The sequence below is a fragment of the Oncorhynchus mykiss genome, chromosome 11, assembly GCF_013265735.2.
Source record: "Oncorhynchus mykiss isolate Arlee chromosome 11, USDA_OmykA_1.1, whole genome shotgun sequence".
Classification (NCBI taxonomy): domain Eukaryota; kingdom Metazoa; phylum Chordata; class Actinopteri; order Salmoniformes; family Salmonidae; genus Oncorhynchus; species Oncorhynchus mykiss.
The window spans coordinates 58,432,674-58,453,604 of NC_048575.1; the positions used below are offsets into that span (position 1 = coordinate 58,432,674).

Consider the following 20,931-nt stretch of genomic DNA (forward strand, 5'->3'; position numbering starts at 1 on the left):
AACATTTCTAAAACTGTTTACATTATATGGTTTTGTGTGTAGATTGATGAGGGGGGGAAACAATTTAATCAATTTTGGAGTAAGGTTGTAACATAACAACATGTGGATAAAGTCAAGGGGTCTGTATTACTTACCTTGCTTCAAAGTAGCCTAGCAATAATCAGACCATATCCGTGGAGGAAATTATTTTATATCAACTTTCTTTCATTGTCCAGTTGCGGAAGGCACAATCCTAGCCATATTAGCAACCCATGCTAGTTGCTGCCTATTAGATCTCCCCTCTTCCTAGATTTCAAACAGATATTTAGTCTGTCAGGTTAAACTGCATGCATGTGTGGTGGGCTTTTGACAAGTGTTTTCCAACTAATTGCATTATGGAGCAAACGTTCGAGCGTAGCCTACTGCCTTGTGCGCATTGCTGTGAGCACAAGGCAGTAGTTTATCAACATTTTAACATAAACGTTCTAAACTGTTGCATCACTCATTGCTTTTTAAAGTTCTTTTTACATAGCTAGGTCTGCTGGTTGTTTGAATTTGGGATCTGTCGTCCCACAACTGTCCCAGAGTCAGTTTGGAAGGGGCTTTCTTTCTCGACAAGATGACCCATAGAATAGGTAAACTTTTCTACTAAAGGGGATAGTAGTTTGACATAAGGTAGTGATTTTGATGTTTGTTTCTTGTCTTGTAGGCTGAGGAAAAGTAAATGTGGACAGTTAGTCTAAGCATCTTCAAAGTGCGCATCAGAATTTGGTAAGAAAGACCGCACATCGTTGCATCTTCGACTTGCATGTTCTGTTAATATGAATGACCATAATCTAAATGTGATTTGTGTCATTCTGAGCACCGTGAATGGACACCCTAATCAGGTTATGCACCCTACGCATATGGGTCCGGTACATTTCTCAAATGTCTGGTAGATTAAAATGCTGCTGGTAGGAATTCATATTTTGGTTAATTTTGCTGACTAATTAACCGGTCAAGAAACAGTAAAAAAAAAAAAAATCAAAACAGTCAAATTTGGTCACCAACAGAAAGTACTATCAGAGATCTGTATATAATGGCGTGATGCGTATGTTTCCACCCTAGCAATGGGAGCCATCCCAAGGTGGGAAGGCGGGTGACAACCTTAGTCCAAAATAAGCCCATAGAAACATATTGGGCTTATTTTGGACAGATTTTGGCGCGAGTGAAACCTCTCGCTTTGCTTCTTCCTCTCTGATACCATGCATGCATACAAGGACCGGACATTTTTCATTAAGAGCTTAATGGAAATGTGCATCAATAGTAAGCCTATTCTGTTATAGTTCAAAAGGCTATAGCAGCTAATAAAACGACATTTTCAAACATTTGTCAAAATGCAATTAGCCGAAAATGCGAATTAGAATCTTAGAAAGAAGGGGTATTTAATAGCAACAACTGATGGGTTACTGAAATTACTAGGATTGTGCCTTTGGCTTCTGGACAACAAAAGAGAGTTGATAAGAAAAACACTAGAACTGGAGAAATGCTGGTTAATGGCATGAGGAAGTCTTTAGAAAATAATTGCCTTCACGTTTCTACAGATGGATTTTTGCAAGGCTACTTTGAAGAAAGGTAAGACATGCCTCATTTGAAGTGAAGTAAAACTTTCAGGTTTCAAACAATTATACTGCCTCAAGCTCACATTGCAAAGTGGTGGGTTCCTCGCTGATAGTCAACGGTAGGCAGGCTATGGCCTATACACCTGAATGGCAAATGGGAGGTGAGATTTAATTACAAGTTGAGATTGAGAAATAAAAATAGCTCATTTTTATCATGGCCTCAAGTTAACACGTGATTGCATTTAAAATTGTTATCTTGCGCAATGACTGGGCTTACAAAAGCAGTCTGACAGGTGGTGGGCTATTCTGCTCCTCAAACTAGTCTATGTTGTGCCTGTGTGATAAATGAGATGCATGACTAAGACTGTTGCAGTGACCCCGTATTACCACCACACCGGTGGTCACTAGTCATGAAGGCAGTCAAATTTCACGTGAGCTTTTAGTCATGGTAATTAGGCTTCTATAAGCTCTGATGCTGCTGATGGTCATTAGTAGCCTACCAAACTTGCTAACGGCCTGGTACTCGGCACTCTATTGTCCCTCTAATCACTCTGACATCAATGCAAATGTAATAGAAAATCTAATCAAAGACTTCATAAGAGCTCATGTTGCGCAACATACAATTTTGTGAGAAAACAGAGTGATGGCCTTTACTAAAAGCTTTCTATAGGCTGCCCCTGTTTCAAGACAGATGCTTGCTTATGGTCCATTCTATATCAAATCAAATGGAACATGTATATGTAAAGACGAGATTAAACCAAGAATAGTCTGATGAATAGTCTGAGGGGTGACAGTATTAGCCCAGCATAAGAAACGTTGCCTTTTTTTGGCAACTTTTTCTAATCATAGTCACACACCTCATGTAGCCTAGACCATAGGCCAATATGTTTTGATACGGTTTGTATCACAACTGAAGTGGCCAAAATAACTTCTTAAAATTAAGCACATTAATCCACTTTACAAGGGGTGTAGAGCCCAACTGGCATACATAAACAGTGTGTGTTTCCAGTTTGGGATGATCATTTTCACCATAAAAATGCACCTTTTGGGCCTCCCGTGTGGCGCAGTGGTCTAGGGCACTGCATCGCAGCGCTAGCTGTGCCACCAGAGACTCTGGGTTCGCGCCCAGGCTCTGTCGCAGCCGGCCACATCATGCAGCCTTACAACTTATTAAAAATCAAAACATATAGCCCAACATTTTTGTCACAACTTAAGTTAGATTAATAACTAAATTAAGCATATAGAAGTACCTATTTCTTTGTTAAGCGCTCAACACAGAATAGCCTCGTGTGCACTCCCTCATCGTTTGGAGAAAATATCCTTTTCTATTTTAGATGTTCCAAAGGTCAGAATCAGTGGCTTGTGTGGAAGCCAGAAGATGATAAATGTGTTTACGTTAGTTCATGGTCAATTACCGTGAGACCGACAGTTATTCGCTTGACAATCACCAGCTGACGAAATGTTGTGACTGCCAAAGCTCTATGCATGACGATTAACGAAAATACACACGCAGCAATTGAATTCCAGAAAATTATGCTAATTACCATATAGACCGATAAGTATGACTGGTCAAATTAGAGGTTAACATCCCAAGCTGCTGGTCAAATGTCTGGCGACACATTTTCCTAATGGAAACCCTGGTTTGGACTATGATAGAACCTTAGTGATGTGGACACAGAGGAACTTGAAGCTCTCGTCTCGCTCCATTACAGCCCTGTCGATATGAATGGGGACGTGCTCGGCCCTCCGTTTCCTGTAGTCCAAGATCAGCTCCTTTGTCTTGCTGACGTTGGGGGAGCGGTTATTGCCCTAGCACCACACTACCTGGTCTCTGACCTCCTTCCTATAGATTGTCTCGTTGTCTGTGATCAGGCCTACCACTGTTGTGTCGTCTGCAAACTTAATGACAGTGTTGGAGTCGTGCGCTGCCACGCAGTCGTGGGTGAATAGGGAGTACAGGAGGGGACTAATCACGCACCCCTGAGCGGCCTCCGTGTTAATCGTCAGAGTGATGGATATGTTGTTGCCTACCCTCACAACCTGGGGGCGTCGCGTCAGGAAATCCAGGATCCAGTTGCAGAGTGAGGTGTTCACTCCCAGCTTAGTGATGAGCTTGGAGGGCACTATGGTATTGAACGCTGAACTGTAGTCAATGAACAGCATTCTCATGTAGGTGTTCCTTTTGTCCAGGTGGGAAAGGGCAGTGCAATAGAGATTGTGTCATCTGTGGATCTGTTTGGGCGGTATGCGATAATAGGCATTTTAAATCATGTGTTGTGAAGTGGTCCCAAGGTCAACAGTCTGCTGTTGTAGTAATATGGTCCTGTGCTACTGGACAGGTCTGGTATGGGTAACTTTGCAAAGTTTGCTTAGCAGTTTGACAGTTAAACCTAATTTAGCTACAGCAATTTGGTGATTTATTCAAATCATATGTTTAAACCCTGTCTAATCTCTAAAATAGGCCTAGTTGAATAAATTAAGATGTTGTGCACAGAAGGTCCCCTAGAACAGTGCAGAGAAAAACCCTGTGTTAGAGGCTCATGTTGGTGTGCTTGTCTCTCTTAACCTCTTAGGTGAAAGGCCAGCTGCTCCAAGAGGGTCTCCACATGCATTTGTAAATTGCAGGCAGCATGTTAACTTGGGGCAGCCGGTATTTTTAGAGCAGGGGCTACACACCCATAATATCTCCTTCTCCCCATCAGCCTAGAGTAGACTGATGTATTGCTGCTCAAATCAACAGTTGGGATTTTACAGCCTTTGTTTAGCCATGCTTGATGTGCTGAGTGTGGATAAGGACACTTAACACCAGATGCCCAGGCAATGCAAACAGCCTGAGTACCACTTTTTTGACAGGGGTTTTGCGATAGAAGTAATTGTTGCTCCTCCTTAGCACCCCCTCAACTCCTGTCAACACATGATAGGACACCTGTGTCGTCAGAGGAATCTCATCCCCTTTACAGCTCTCTGCTTGCCAAGGGTTGGCACTATCCATCGCCCATCCCTCAACCTTTGCCCCAGTTTTACTGCAGGCTACACTTAGTGGATCAAATCAAATCACATTTTATCCGTCACATGTTTCGTAAACAACAGGTGTAGACTAAACAGTGAAGTGCTTACTTACAGGCCCTTCCCTACGATGCACAGGGAACTTTTCTCTTATTTCTCAATTTAAGTGCGTAATAATAAATACGCAATGATTAAGGATAGTTTGGCTATATACACAGGGTACCAAGTCAAAGTTAATTTGTCACGTGCGCCGAATACAACAAGTGTAGACCTTACAGTGAAATGCTTACTTACAGGCTCTAACCAATAGTGCAAAAAAGGTATTAGGTGAACAATGGGTAAGTAAAGAAATAAAACAACAGTAAAAAGACAGTGAAAAATAACAGTAGCAAGGCTATATACAGTAGCTAGTCTACATACAGGCTCCGGTTAGTCGGGCTGATTGAGGTAGTATGTAGATATGGTTAAAATGACTATGCGTGTATGATGAACAGAGAGTAGCAGTAGCGTAAAAGAGGGGTTGGTGGGTGGCGGGACACAAAGCAGATAGCCCGGTTAGCCAATGTGCGGGAGCACTGGTTGGTCGGCCCAATTGAGGTAGTATGTACATGAATGTATAGTTAAAGTGACTATGCAGATATGATAAGCAGAGAGTAGCAGCAGCGTAAAAAGAGGGGTTGGGGGGAGGCACACAATGCAAATAGTCCGGGTAGCCATTTGATTACCTGTTCAGGAGTCCTATTGCTTGGGGGTACACACTGTTGAGAAGCCATTTTGTCCTAGTCTTGGCACTCTGGTATAGAGGTCGACCGATTATGGTTTTTCAACGCCGATACCGATTATTGGAGGACCAAAAAGCCGATGCCGATTTAATTATTTATTTTTTTTATAAAAAAAATAAATAAATAATAATGACAATTACAACAATACTGAATTAACACTTATTTTAACTTCTCTCTATAATACATCAATAAAATCAATTTAGCCTCAAGTAGATAATGAAACATGTTAAATTTGGTTTAAATAATGCAAAAACAAAGTGTTGGAGAAGAACGTAAAAGTGCAATATGTGCTATGTAAGAAAGCTAATGTTTCAGTTCCTTGCTCAGAACATGAGAACATATGAAAGCTGGTGGTTCCTTTTAACATGAGTCTTCAATATTCCCAGGTAAGAAGTTTTAGGTTGTAGTTATTATAGGACTATTTCCCTCTATACCATTTGTATTTCATTAACCTTTGACTATTGGATGTTCTTATAGGCACTTTAGTATTGCCAGTGTAGCCTCCGTCCCTCTCCTCGCTCCTCCCTGGGCTCGATCCAGCAACACAACGACAACAGCCACCACATCGAAGCAGCGCAAGGGAAACAACCACCCCAAGGCTCAGAGCGAGTGAAGTTTGAAACACTATTAGCGCGCGCCAGCTAGCCAGCCATTTCACTTCGGTCACACAAGCATCATCTCGGGAGTTGATAGGTTTGAAGTCTTAAAGAGCGCAATGCTTGACACACAATAAAGAGCTGCTGGCAAAATGCAAGAAAGTGCTGTTTGAATGAATGTTTACGCGCCTGCTTCTGCCTACCACCGCTCAGTCAGATACTTGTATGCTTGTATGCTCAGTCAGATTATATGCAACACAGGAAACGCTAGATAATATCTAGTAATATCATCAACCATGTGTAGTTAACTAGTGATTATGATTGATTGTTTTTTATAAGATAAGTTTAATGCTAGCTAGCAACTTACCTTGGCTTACTGCATTTGCGTAACAACGAGAGAGAGGCAGGTCGTTATTGCGTTGGACTAGTTAACTGTAAGGTTGCAAGATTGGATCCCCCCCCCCCCCCCCCCCCCCCCCCCCCCCCCCCCCCCCCCCCCCCCCCCCCCCCCCCCCCCCCCCCCCCCCCCCCCCCCCCCCGAGCTGACAAGGTGAAAATCTGTCTTTCTGCCCCTGAACGAGGCAGTTAACCCACCTTTCCTAGGCCGTCATTGAAAATAAGAATGTGTTCTTAACGGACTTGCCTAGTTAAATAAAGATTCAATAAAGGTGTAAAAAAAAAATCTGCAAATTGGCGCACAAAAATACAGATTTCCGATTGTTATGAAAACTTGAAATCGGCCCCAATTAATCGGCCATTCCGATTAATCGGTCGACCTCTATTATGGTACCGCTTGCCATGCAGTAGTTGAGAGAACAGTCTATGACTAGGGTGGCTGGGGTCTTTGACAATTGTTAGGGCCTTCCTCTGACACCGCCTGGTGTAGAGGTTCCTGATGGCAGGCAGCTTAGCCACAGTGATGTACTGGGCCGTACGTACTACCCTCTGTAGTGCCTTGCGGTCAGAGGCCGAGCAATTGCCGTACCAGGCAGTGATGCAACCAATCAGGATGCTCTCGATGTTGTAGCTGTAGAACCTTTTGAGGATCTCAGGACCCATGCCAAATCTTTTTAGTTTCTTGAGGGGGAATAGGCTTTGTCGTGCCCTCTTCACGACTGTCTTACAGTCAACTGTAAGTGCTGTTATTGTGAAGTGGAAACGTCTAGGAGCAACAACAGCTCAGCTACGAAATAGTAGGCCACACAAGCTCACAGAATGGTACTGCTGAGTGCTGAAGCACGTATCGCATAAAAACAGTCTGTCCTCAGTTGCAACATTCACTACAAAGTTCCAAACGGACTCTGGAAGCACCTTCAGCACAATAACTGTTCGTTGAGACCTTAATGAAATGGGTTTCCATGGCCGAGCAGCCACACACAAGCCTAAGATCACCATGCACAATGCCAAGCTTCGGCTGGAGTGGTGTAAAGCTCGCCTCCATTGGACTCTGGCGCAGTGGAAATGCGTTCTCTGTAGTGATGAATCACGCTTCACCATCTGGCAGTCCGAAGTGTGAATTTGGGTTTGGCGGATGCCAGGAGAACATTACCTGCCCGACTGCATAGTGCCAACTGTAAAGTTTGGGGGAGGAGGAATAATAGTCTGGGGCTGTTATTCATGATTCGGGCTAGGCCCTTTTAATTCCAGAAAATTTAAATCTTAACGCAACAGCATAAAATGACATTCTAGACGATTCTGTGCTTCGAGATTTGTGGCAACAGTTTGGGGAAGGCCCTTTCCTGTTTCAGCATGACTATGCCCCTGTGCACAAAGCGAGATCAATACATAAATGTCAAGATCGGTGTGGAAGAACTTGACTGGCCTGCACCCCATCGAAGACCTTTGGGATGAATTGGAATGTCTGTGCTCAACCTCACTAATGCTCTTGTGGCTGAATGGAATCAAGTCCCTACAGCAAATTTCCAACATCTAGTGAAAAGCCTTACCAGAAGAGTGGAGGCTATTATAGCAGAAAGGGGGGTACCAACTCCATATTAATGCCCCTAATTTTATAATGAGATGTTTGAAGTGCAGGTGTCCACATACTTTTGGTCATGTAGTGTATGTACACATGACTAGGAATAATGTTACTAGGCAACAGGATAAATAGTTGACCAAATAGATACTAACTATTTAGCAGTTTATGGCTTGGGGGTAGAAGCTGTTTAGGGTCCTGTTGGTCCCAGACTTGGTGCATCGGTGCTGTGCTGTAGCAGAGAGAACAGTCTATGGCTGGATGGCTGGAGTCTTTGACAGCTGTTTTTTTTTGGCCTTCCTCTGACACTGCCTGGTATAGAGGTCCTGGATAGCAGGGAGCTCAGCCCCAGTGATGTACTGGACTGTACACACCACCCTCTGTAGCGCCTTGCGGTCAGATGCCAAGCAGTTGCCATACCAAGCGTTGATGCAGCCAGTCAAGATGGTCTCAATGGTGCAGTTGTAGAACAACTCTTTTCAACCTCCTGAGGGGGAAGAAGCATTGTTGTGCCCTTTTCACAACTGTGTGTGTGTGGACCATGATCGATCCTTAGTGATATGGACACTGGGGAACTTAAAGCTCTCGACCCCCTACACTACAGCCCCGACAATGTAAATGGGGGTGTGCCTGTAGTCCACGATCATTTCCTTTGACTGTGGACAACGTGTAATGAACGATAACCGATGGTCAGAACCTGAACTAAATGTAGGGTGTAGGGCCATGGTGCAGGTACACAATATGATCTTGGGCAATCAAATCAGCAGCATTTTGTGCACTTCCATTCTTCTAAACTAAGTTAATTCCTCAGACATGTCAGGTAAGGTCTGCTATATTTACCTCTTACCCTTTTACTACATGCGCCATAACCTGGAGTCCTTTAGCACTTTGGCTCTCTCTTAGAGCAACAAAAGTGCACCACATTGTAGATGATCTAGCTACACCCTCTTTTACAACACAATAGCCTGAAGAATCCATGATAAAATCAAACTCACTCCCCTTTTTCAACATACTGCAATTAAAGACGCACCCAGTCAATGTGGAACTACTATGAGTGCAAAAGGTTAACAGAATTGTTGTGGTATCTTAAACTGGGCCAGTTTACCACATTCAAGTCCTCTCTTAACCTCGGCACTAATTCAAATGGTATGACACAGCGCATATAAATCACCCACCCACTCAGTGGCAGCGTGTTGCCTTTCAATTGCGGGTGGGGGGGATTGGTAGGGCAGTGAGTGTCCATCGGGAGCAGCCAGCGTCCTCATATAGCCTGTCTTAGATGGAGAGGTTTTATAGCCTGGTGTCCCCAGGGATCCCTCATGCAGTGGCTATGTTTGTGGACACAGGCAACAGGCTTAGGCAGCTACAGTGCATTCGGAATGTATTCAGACCCCTTGACTTTTTCCACATTTTGTTACGTTACATCCTTATTCTTAAATTTGATTAAATGGTTTTTTTCCCCCCTCCAATCTACACACAATACCCCATAATGAAAGAAGCATTTTGCAAATGTATTATTCAAAAAATCCGGAAATATCACATTTTATATAAGAATTCAGACCCTTTACTCAGTACTTTGTTGAAGCACCTTTGGCAGCGATAACAGCCTTTCCGAGTGCACTGTATGTACCCGGGTGATTCTCATGAAACCAGCATTGTACGATGGTGGTGATGATTTGAGTTTTAAAACAAAGTTTTATTGAGGGAGTGTGCACATGCTGCTATTGTGTTTAGCAACAAAGAAATAGGTACTCCTATATGGTTAATTTAGAGTTATTCATTTTTAAAAACATGTTTAACTAGGCAAGTCCGTTAAGAACAAATTCTTATTTACAATGACGGCCTACCCTGCCCAAACCCTGACGATGCTGGGCCAATTGTGCGCCGCCCTATGGGACTCCCAATCATGGCCAGATGTGATACAGCTTGTATTAATGTAATTTTAGTTGTTCAACAAACATTGGGCTATAGGTTTTGATTTTTAATACATTGTAAGGCTGCATGATGCAACTCTAAAGATGAAAGGTATGAGCCCTGCTTTGTTTTTTGCGCAGGCTGTACATAATCTATCAGTCTCTTATTCACAATTTGACAAGCACTTGATAATGCCTAAAATTTCACGGCGGCATCCCCTTTCTGTGGCTGTAATACACCCTAAAACAAATTCATTCCTTTTGAGTCCAGTGGCCGTTGTGCCCTTCTCCCTGGGTGCTGCACGCTCCGGAGCATCTCTCACTCATGGCTCTCCATCACGTGATCGGGTCTTTCTCACAGGCTACAAGAAATGTTGTGCAACATGAGCTCATGGGCTCTCTTTTATTCGATTTTCTATTACATTTGCATTGATGTCAGAATGATTAGAGGGACAATGGAGTGCTGAGTACCAGGCCGTTAGCAAGTTTGGTAAGGTACCATCAGCAGCATGAGAGCTCGGAGAAGCCTAATTACAGTGACTTAACGGTCACATGGAATTTGACTGCCTTCATGACTCGTGACTGCCGGTGTGGCGGTAATACAGGTCACAGCAACAGCCCTATTCACAACCATTGTCCAACATTGTGAATGTATTTTAATTCATTTTATCTTGATGTTTAAGTCTTGTATCTTGGATTATTTGTTATCCTTGATTATTTATACTTGAAGCTCATACCCCATTCCTCATACTTCAGAACAATTCTTTATTGACCCTTTTACACTTCATAGGTAAAAGCTAATTGCATAATCGTTGTTTTTTAAAACTTCTTGGTCAAAAAAGTAATGCTCATTACCAAAATATTAATTATCTTTTCCGCAACCTACTTATCATTACTGAAACACTTTTTAATTGTTTATCTAGTTTGCCATAGTACAGGCAAACACTAGGAGTTACATTGTGGTAGTTATTCAGCAAAATGTGTTAAGATAATTTACGTTAATTTACGTTATATTATCACAAATGTCATGACTCAGATCTTTGTTTTTCGCTAATGAAATCTTCAAATTGAATGTCCTCTTTCTTGTTTTTCTTGTCCTGTTGATTGTTTGTCTTCCTTGGTTTGCCTCAGCCCTATGAACTGCCCATTACTTACAATGAACATATTATATTACTAGGCTGTGTGCTATCATCTTCTAAAAGTTTTGTGGACACGTCCATAATAATGTTGTGGTTGCTTGAAGGGGAACAGTATAGACCCTTTTGCAGTACACGACACATGGATGAGTGCGACTCTTGGTGGGAGTAAGAAAACCATCACCATCTGCGCCTATTCAACACAGCCTAGAGTTTAAGTTTCTATTACTTGTAAACAAAAAAACTTGTTTGGGTTCTCATACACTTAGAATATTTTTTTAAATTCTTACTTGAACAGCCGCTTAGATTATGTTTGGTCTTTGCAAAAATAACTATTTTGTATGCAGCAGTTGTTAGCTAGAATGCTAACGCTCATTGATATAGGCTGTAGCAAAAGCTAGCCAAAGAACCATTTTATGGTTGAAGTTTAAGTGTTTAAAAAAAGAAAATATAATGCAGTTGATTTGTAATGATGACACAATCATTATATTAAGCAGGACATTCATACGAGCATTAACATCCAATTATAATCCAGAAGTAGTGTGAAATGCACCCATATGCAGCATGTAAATAGGGGATCTTTTTTGCTGGCATTCTATAAGACCTCACCCTTGTTCTGCCACCAATTCGCACGCATCCCCTCGTGCGGTAATGTTTGCAAACACCCAAAGGATCTATTTGATCCCTCAATTGGGTTATGTAGTCCCTCTTGGCAAATGCTATGATTTATTAAGTTTAAGTATCATGTCATTCTATGCCGCAGATTCCCTTCATTACAGTCAAAGACAACAGATCATATAGGCCTAATGTGAAAATACTGTTAGATCCTTTTGAGATACAAGTTCTTCATGATATATCGGACATGCTAATACCTCCACTGCCTTGTCATTGCCTCACCTAAGCTCTCTGCCTCTCACTATTGTCACTGTCAACGGTGGCCTACTTAAGCCTTGTTCACACTGCAGGCCTTAATGCTCAAATCAGTTTTGTTTGTCCAAACAGCCAGTGACCAAATCGGATTTGTGTGTTGACTGTAGACATTTGCTGACATGGCTACGCTAGTGGTGGGTGTGTGTGCGTGGCGGCTGATTGGGGGTGGTGCTCGTGCTTCCTCTCACTCAGAAGTTGTTGTTGTGTAGCAAGCTAAGGTGACAACAATTCCTGCCATGGAAGTTTCCCAGTTGCTTTGAATGTTCGAAATCGTAGTGTAAAAACACTTTTAAAGTGTCAAAAGATAAGATGATCCAACTTTCAAAATGTTATTTTTGGATAACCATAGATGGCTACCTAGCTGTTTAGTTTGCTAGCACACATTCACTAAATTCATTGTAAACAATTAACAATTGCTAGTTAGCTGCCACATGTTCTTGCCAAACTGTCAACAGAATAACAAGCAAGCAATAAGATATGCCAAATAACAGGAAAAAAAAACACGAGGTCAAATAAATCAGATTCAGCTGTTCAGACACAAGTCGCATGGCCATGAATCTGATTTTTGTATCTGATTTCAAGTCCCTTTGAAACTGGTTTGAAATGTGTCTTGAAGTATCCAATTTCATGGATATTTTCATGGATATTTTGGCTGTTCAGATTCCAGGAAAAAGATGAGAATCAGATATGCAAAAAAAATTCAAACTGCCAGTGTGAACAACGCTTTAGTCCCTTTATGGATGGAGGTGTTATGTTCAGACCTGGTTTGAAATACATGTGTATTTGATTATTTGTTCTTTAAATAGGCCTACTTTATGTATTTTTTTGTATTTTCAAATCATGTGGACCAAATCATAAACTACTTTTATTGGAAGTATTTTCAAATAATTTCCTATTAAAATACTTATTTCTAAATATGTTTTATGAAATAACAAACAGACCTGGTTTCAAAGGCATGGGAGTATTTATTTGTATATAAAAATGCACTGTATTTTAGGATTTTCAAATACATGCCAATACTTACCAAGTGTATTTCCTAAAATATGTGTTATCAAAAATAATAATATCCAAAACAAGTATTTTGAAAGTAATTGAAATATGCTAAATAGTGTTTGAACCTAGGTCTGGTTATGTTACCCTTTTCAGAGTTGTGTCTACTGTTAAGGCATCCCTGTAGCCTTCACCTAGGATAGTGTTGAGCTGTCTGAAACCATGGGTGACTTCCACAATTGTTCTAGGAAAAGGGATAAAGGAAGGGGGATACCTAGTCAGTTGTTCTAGGAAAAGGGATAAAGGAAGGGGGTACCTAGTCAGTTGTTCTAGGAAAAGGGATAAAGGAAGGGGGTACCTAGTCAGTTGTTCTAGGAAAAGGGATAAAGGAAGGGGGTACCTAGTCAGTTGTTCTAGGAAAAGGGATAAAGGAAGGGGGATACCTAGTCAGTTGTTCTAGGAAAAGGGATAAAGGAAGGGGGTACCTAGTCAGTTGTTCTAGGAAAAGGGATAAACGAAGGGGGATACCTAGTCAGTTGTTCTAGGAAAAGGGATAAAGGAAGGGGGTACCTAGTCAGTTGTTCTAGGAAAAGGGATAAACGAAGGGGGATACCTAGTCAGTTGTTCTAGGAAAAGGGATAAAGGAAGGGGGATACCTAGTCAGTTGTTCTAGGAAAAGGGATAAAGGAAGGGGGATACCTAGTCAGTTGTTCTAGGAAAAGGGATAAAGGAAGGGGGATACCTAGTCAGTTGTTCTAGGAAAAGGGATAAAGGAAGGGGGATACCTAGTCAGTTGTTCTAGGAAAAGGGATAAAGGAAGGGGGATACCTAGTCAGTTGTTCTAGGAAAAGGGATAAAGGAAGGGGGTACCTAGTCAGTTGTTCTAGGAAAAGGGATAAAGGAAGGGGGATACCTAGTCAGTTGTTCTAGGAAAAGGGATAAAGGAAGGGGGATACCTAGTCAGTTGTTCTAGGAAAAGGGATAAACGAAGGGGGATACATAGACAGTTGTTCTAGGAAAAGGGATAAAGGAAGGGGGTACCTAGTCAGTTGTTCTAGGAAAAGGGATAACGGAAGGGGGTACCTAGTCAGTTGTTCTAGGAAAAGGGATAAAGGAAGGGGGATACCTAGTCAGTTGTTCTAGGAAAAGGGATAAAGGAAGGGGGATACCTAGTCAGTTGCACAACTGAATGAATGCTTTCAACCAAAATGTGTCTTCCACATTTAACCCAACTGCTCTGCATGCAGGGGGGGGGCAGCCTTAATCGGCATCCACGTCATCAGTGCCCGGGGAGCAGTTGTTGTTGCTGGTTAACTGCCTTGGTCAAGGACACATTTTTCCACCTTGCTGGCTCAGGGATTCGAACCAGCCACCTTTTGGTTACTGGCCCAATGCTCTTAACTGCTAGGTTACCTGCCGACCCCAGGAATCTGATCAGTTTGAGGTTACCTAACTGTTAAAATCACCTCTTCATTTTGCCAATCTGCACCTCTCCCGCTTGAGTAAGTCATTAAGAGGCTTGTGTTATCTTCTGCCTTTTTCAGTGGCAAGTTAGTGTCACCAAAATGGAAGAACTTCAAAGGCCTAAAGCTGCTGTGGAGAGACAAGATTCGTCTCAACAACGCTATCTGGAGGGCCTGGTACATGCAATGTAAGAGCTCCACGCACGGCTTCATATTCTATTGTCTCTCACTAAATACAGCAACCTCACTGTTGTAACATAGTATGAACGCCAGGTTGAACTTGGCTGAAATAAATATTTGATTAAACGATTGCTCCAGGGTTGGGTCTGCAGAGCCACTGAATGGCACTTGAATCCCCTTATGATTGAGAAGTATAGTCTACAGTGTATGAATCATATTTAATGTTTTCTTTAAAAAAAAGTTTTCTTATTCACTACTATGTTAGTATAGGTGGTGTGTTCTTTTTGCTCAACTGGTAGCTCTTGCATGTGTTCTACTCTACAGATGTGGAGAAGCGAGACAACCCTGTCTGCCATTTTGTCACTCCTCTGGATGGGACCATGGACATAGAGGACCATCGTCCGGCAGAGGTAAGAAAGGGCAGTGGATTGGGGGATATTTTTTTAATTTAACCTTTTTTTAACTAGGCAAGTCAGTTGAGAGCAAATTATTATTTACAATGACTGCCTAGGAACAGTGGGTTAACTGCCTTGTTCAGGGGCAGACTGACAGATTTTTACATTGTCAGTTCGGGGAATCAATCTAGCAACCTTTCGGTTACTGGCCCAACGCTCTAACCACTAGGCTACCTGCCGCCCCGGCAATAACAAATTCACAGAAAATAATATGCACAGAAAATAATATGCAGCACTACCATACCACTGCCCCATACCACTGCCCCATACCACTGCCCCATACCACTGCCCCATACCACTGCCCCATACCACTGCCCCATACCACTGCCCCATACCACTGCTCCATACCACTGCTCCATACCACTGCTCCATACCACTGCTCCATACCACTGCTCCATACCACTGCTCCATACCACTGCCCCATACCACTGCCCCATACCACTGCCCCATACCACTGCTCCATACCACTGCCCCACCTTTTAACCCAACTCTTCTCTGGGACAACGTTTTTATCCCGTATGTATCGTTTAGCTCCTTTGCATGTCCCTCTTTTTCTCTCCTCTGTTCCACTCCATGTCTCTCTCCTTACTGTTTACCACTTAAACCAATCCCCACACTATTTTCTCCCTCTCCCTTTGTCTTCTATAGGCAATAGCCACAGAGGGGAAATATTGGAAAAGAAGAATTGAAATTGTAATTCGAGAGTATCACAAGTGGAGGACATATTTCAAGAAAAGGGTAGGGTAATGGATTTTGTTGACAGATTGTGCCTTTAAAAGAAATGTGTGTGTGTGTATATATATATATCAATTAAACAAAGTTGTACCAATTAAACAAAGTTGTCTAATGTTCAAGACTAAGCAGCATTAGACCTATATTAGGTTCTTGTCAGTTGCTTTAACTGGATGGTGAGGCAACTAGTTGATGAATGTACTACATTTACTATGCTCTACTCCATGTTATCATTTTATGTCTATATGAGTCTGCCACATAACATTGATTTTCCAATTTGTCACAGTTACAGAAGCACAAGGATGACGATCTCTCAAGCCTTCTCAAGGTATGCATTCTTGTGTGCTTCCTCAGTTCAAATTAGGTAATAAAGTAGTGCTAGTGAAAAAATAAGGGTAACACCCAAATAATCACTACATCTGACATCTGTGAAAATGACAAAGAATAAGAATAAAGTAAAGAATAGGCCATTTACATACATTGTCTACATGTGGGTAGGAAAGCTGTATGCTATGTTGATTTGATTTATGCTATTAGGATCTCTTAGCTCACCAAGGGCTAGTCTTCCAAGAGTCCTTATTAAGAAATGTGAAAACAGAAATTTTGTCAAACAACCAAATCAAATTAATAAAACAAACACAGATCAACATTCCTATTACATTTACATGTTACAAATTACACCCCCCCCTACTTCAATTGTGAATTGCTTGGTCTGTATTTGGATTGTTATGAGGCATGTGTTTTATTGAAGAGGCTGATTTTAATCAATTTGAGTATGTGGTCTGCATGTTTCATAACTGTTAAATAGATTAGTTCTATGATTTGATATGGTTTGTGCAGTATGTGCACTGCATGTTTTTTGTGTAACTGACTGGCTGGCTTGTTGCATTTTGAACACCCTAAGGGGCCAGAGGAGCAGTTTTTGCTGTTTGGGGAGATCTTTCCAGACACATTCCGTGTGTCCCTTTGTCAGGATGAGGAAATGGCTGTGCGCCGAGTTGCTCGGAAAAGCCGTGAGTCGCCTGTCCCCATGGAGATGGACCCACTTTTTGACATGGACGTGCTGATGTCAGAGTTTTCTGACACACTCTTCTCCACGCTGGCCTCCCACCAGCCCATGGCCTGGCCCAATCCGAGGGAGATAGGTGAGGGCCCGCCACCAACATCCCATTCCATACACCAAGCCTGTTTCTATTCACTTAGATCCACCCAAGCCTTCAACCAGATCTATTGGAAAAATCTATTTGCTTTTCAACAACTTTTTTTCACACCCCATCCGTGTCCACCTGTTCCCCATAGCTCATGCAGGGAATGCAGACATGATCCAGCCCGGACTCATCCCCCTACAGCCCAACCTGGACTTTATGGACTCCTTTGAGCCATTGCAAGGTAATGACAATGCACTCTACCACAGTGACAAACTCCAAAATAATGTCACTTGCACAGTGCACAAACTTTAACAGGACCTTGGAGCACCATGTTAAGGCCGATCCACAGATCACAGATTTACTGTGTGTTCGCTTGGGTGGAGTCATATTTTTTTGGGGGAGCAACGTGCACCTTTTGGTAAAATGATACCCTCGCCCATCCACGTGTACCTAGACCCCTGAATAGTTTGACTGGTTAATTTGCAATTCTGCTCCTATCACCTGACCCAAAAGGTCATGATTCATATGATGTGGTAGATTGACTAGAAATGAAATAGAACATCATCACCAGTGTTAGCTCATTTCTAAGAGAAACACCTGCATATTTGATTAATAGCTACATGTAATGAGTTCAGTGTTGTTTTACATTACCTCGTTTTGTGCCTGCCAGTTGCCTGTAGGCTACTCCGCTAGCAGCTTGCTTGCTAAAAAAAGCAAGCAAGCAAGCAAGCTAGCCTTTAAGCTTCCAACATCTCCCCCATGTCAACTAATCCGATTTATAATTAAATAATATCTAATTAGGCTACAATGTTGTTTGTTATATTGTTTGAACAGTTGCTGGGATTATATATGTTTATAAATTCAAAATAATTTACTTTGATGCATAGCATATAGGTCAGATCAAGGAACTGCGGTTATGCTTTCACCACTTTTGTATTCCAGGATTTATAGCAACACTATCCACGTTTCCATCCACTGTTTTTATGCGAGTAAATCAAATCAAATTGTATTAGTTACATGCTCCGAATAAAATGTCTGTAGACCTTAGCGTGAAATGCTTACTTATGAGCCCCTAACCAACATTGCAGTTACATTTTTTAAATAAAACATTTGTAAGAATAAGAAATAAAAGTAACAAGTAATTAAAGAACAGCAGTAAAAAAACAATAGCGAGACTATACACAGGGGGTACCGGTACAGTCTCAATGTGCGGGGGCACCGGTTAGTTGAGGTAATATGTACATGTGGGTAGAGTTATTAAAGTGACTATGCATAGATGATAAGAACAGAGAGTAGCAGCAGTGTAAAAGAGGAGAGGGGGCAATGCAAATAGTCTGGGTAGCCATTTGATTAGATGTTCAGGAGTCTTGTGGCTTGGGGGTAGAAGCTCTTAAGAAGCCTCATGGTCCTAGACTTGGCGCTCCGGTACAGCTTGCCATGCGGTAGCAGAGAGAACACTATGAATAGGGTGGCTGGAGTCTTTGAAAATTCTTAGGGCCTTCCTCTGACACCGCCTGGTGTAGAGGTCCTGGATGGCAGGAAGCTTGGTCCCAGTGATGTACTGGGCCTTCTGCTAAGCTATATGGAATTGTTTTAAGAAGGCCATACATACCAAGGATAATTTATCTATTTGATTTAGAATTTTAAGACCCCTTAAAGTATCCCCAAAAAATATTAAACAATTATTTGATTAAGAACTGTTATTAGCCCATACAAACACATTGAATAACAGATTCACTACATGGAACAACAAATTAATATAAAGGAAGTTTGTTCGTAAGTGTTTTTTTGGCCCCTTAGCACTAAACAGTCTCCTTATATACACTACATGACCAAAAGTATGTGGATACCTGCTCGTCAAACATCTCATTACAAAATCATGGGCATTAATATGGAGTTGGTCCCCCTTTTGTGATAACAGCCTCCACTCTTCTAGGAAGGCTTTCCACTAGGTGTTGGAACATTTCTGTGGGGACTTGCTTCCATACAGCCACAAGAGCATTAGTGAGGTCGGGCACTGATGTTGGGCGATTTAGGTCTGTTCCAATTCATCCCGACGGTCTTCGGTGGGGTTGAGGTCAGGGCTTTGTGCAGGCCAGTCAAGTTCTTCAACACCGATCTTGACAAACCATTTCTATATGGACCTCGCTTTATGTGCGGGGGCATTGTCATGCTGAAACAGGAAAGGGCCTTCCCCAAACTGTTGCCACAAAGTTGGAAGCACAGAGTCGTCTATAATGTAATTTTATGCTGTAACGTTAATATTTTCCTTCACTGGAACTAAGGGGCCTAGCCCAAATCATCATGAAAAACATCCCCAGACCATTATTCCTCCACCACCAAACTTTACAGTTGGCAGTTCGCATTCTGGCAGTTAGACTTCTCCTGGCATCCGCCAAACCAACACTCATCTGTTGGACTGCCAGATGGTGAAGTGTGATTCATCTCTCCAGAGAACGCGTTTCCATTGCTCCAGAGTCTAATGGCGGCAAGCTTTACACCACTCCAGCTGACGCTTGGCATTGTGCATGGTGATCTTAGGCTTGTTTGCGGCGGTTTGGCCTTGAAAACCCATTTCATGAAGCTCCCTGACAAATGGTTATTGTGCTGATGTTGCTTTCAGAGACAGGTTAGAACTCGGTAGTGTGTTACAACCTAGGACAGACAATTTGTATGCGCTTCAGCACTCGGCGATCCCGTTCTGTGAGCTTGTGTGACCAGCAGCTGAGCCGTTGTTGCGCCAGGACGTTTCCACTTCACAATAATAGCACTTGCAGTTGACTAGGGCAGCTCTAGCTGGGCAGAAATTTGACGAACTGACTTGTTGGAAAGATTGCATCCTATGACGGTGCAACATTGAAAGTCACTGGGCTCTTCAGTAAGGCCATTCTGCTGCCAAAGGTTTGTCTATAGAGATTTCATGGCTGTGTGCTCAATTTTATACACTTGTCAGCATCGTCTGTGGCTGAAATAGCTGAATCCACAAATTATTATTATAATGTTTTTTTAATTTTTATTTTACTCCCTTTTCTCCCCGATTTCGTGGTATCCAATTGTTAGTAGTTACTATCTTGTCTCATCGCTACAACTCCCGTACGAGCTCGGGAGAGACGAAGGTCGAAAGCCATGCGTCCTCCGAAACACAACCCAACCAAGCCATATATATTGCTCAAAAAATATGTGCTGACAACAAAATCACACAAAAATTATAAATGGAAATCAAATGTATCAACCCATGGAGGTCTGAATTTGGAGTGAAACTCAAAATTAAAGTGGAAAACTACACTACAGGCTGATCCAACTTTGATGTAATGTCCTTAAAACAAGTCAAATGAGGCTCAGTAGTGTGTGTGGCCTCCACGTGCCTGTATGACCTCCCTACAACGCCTGGGCATGCTCCTGATGAGGTGGCGGATGGTCTCCTGAGGGATCTCCTCCCAGACCTGGACTAAAGCATCCGCCAACTCCTGGACAGTCTGTGGTGCAACGTGTCGTTGGTGGATGGAGCGAGACATGATGTCCCAGATGTGCTCAATTGGATTCAGGTCTGGGGAGCAGGTGGGCCAGTCCATAGCATCAATGCCTTCCTCTTGCAGGAACTGCTGACACACTCCAGCCACATGAAGTCTAGCATTGTCTTGCATTAGGAGGAACCCAGGGCCAACCGCACCAGCATATGGTCTCACAAGGGGTCTGAGGATCTCATCTCGGTACCTCATGGCAGTCAGGCTACCACTGGCGAGCACATGGAGGGCTGTGCGGCCCCCCAAAGAAATGCCACCCCACACCATGACTGACCCACCGCCAAACCGGTCATGCTGGAGGATGTTACAGGCAGCAGAACGTTCTCCACAGCGTCTCCAGACTCTGTCACGTCTGTCACGTGCTCAGTGTGAACCTGCTTTCATCTGTGAAGAGCACAGGGCACCAGTGGCAAATTTCCCCATCTTGGTGTTATCTGGCAAATGCCAAACGTCCTGCATGGTGTTGGGCTGTAAGCACAACCCCCACCTGTGGACGTCGGGCCCTCATACCACCCTCATGG

General features: G+C 42.7%; 1 protein-coding gene across 4 annotated transcripts in view; it reads left to right on the forward strand.

The window, feature by feature from the left end:
* LOC110536054 (MLX interacting protein) overlaps positions 1 to 20,931 on the forward strand; it is a 38,356-nt gene that overhangs the window by 3,379 nt on the left and 14,046 nt on the right. The window contains exons 2-7 of one of the 4 annotated variants that reach the window (XM_036935894.1): positions 14,453 to 14,559; positions 14,876 to 14,961; positions 15,655 to 15,744; positions 16,025 to 16,066; positions 16,643 to 16,883; positions 17,038 to 17,127. In XM_036935894.1, the coding sequence (XP_036791789.1) occupies positions 14,453 to 14,559; positions 14,876 to 14,961; positions 15,655 to 15,744; positions 16,025 to 16,066; positions 16,643 to 16,883; positions 17,038 to 17,127 (656 nt within the window). The remainder of the gene's footprint in view (positions 1 to 14,452; positions 14,560 to 14,875; positions 14,962 to 15,654; positions 15,745 to 16,024; positions 16,067 to 16,642; positions 16,884 to 17,037; positions 17,128 to 20,931) is intronic. The other 3 variants (XM_036935896.1, XM_036935895.1, XM_036935898.1) reach the window with 3 other exon arrangements.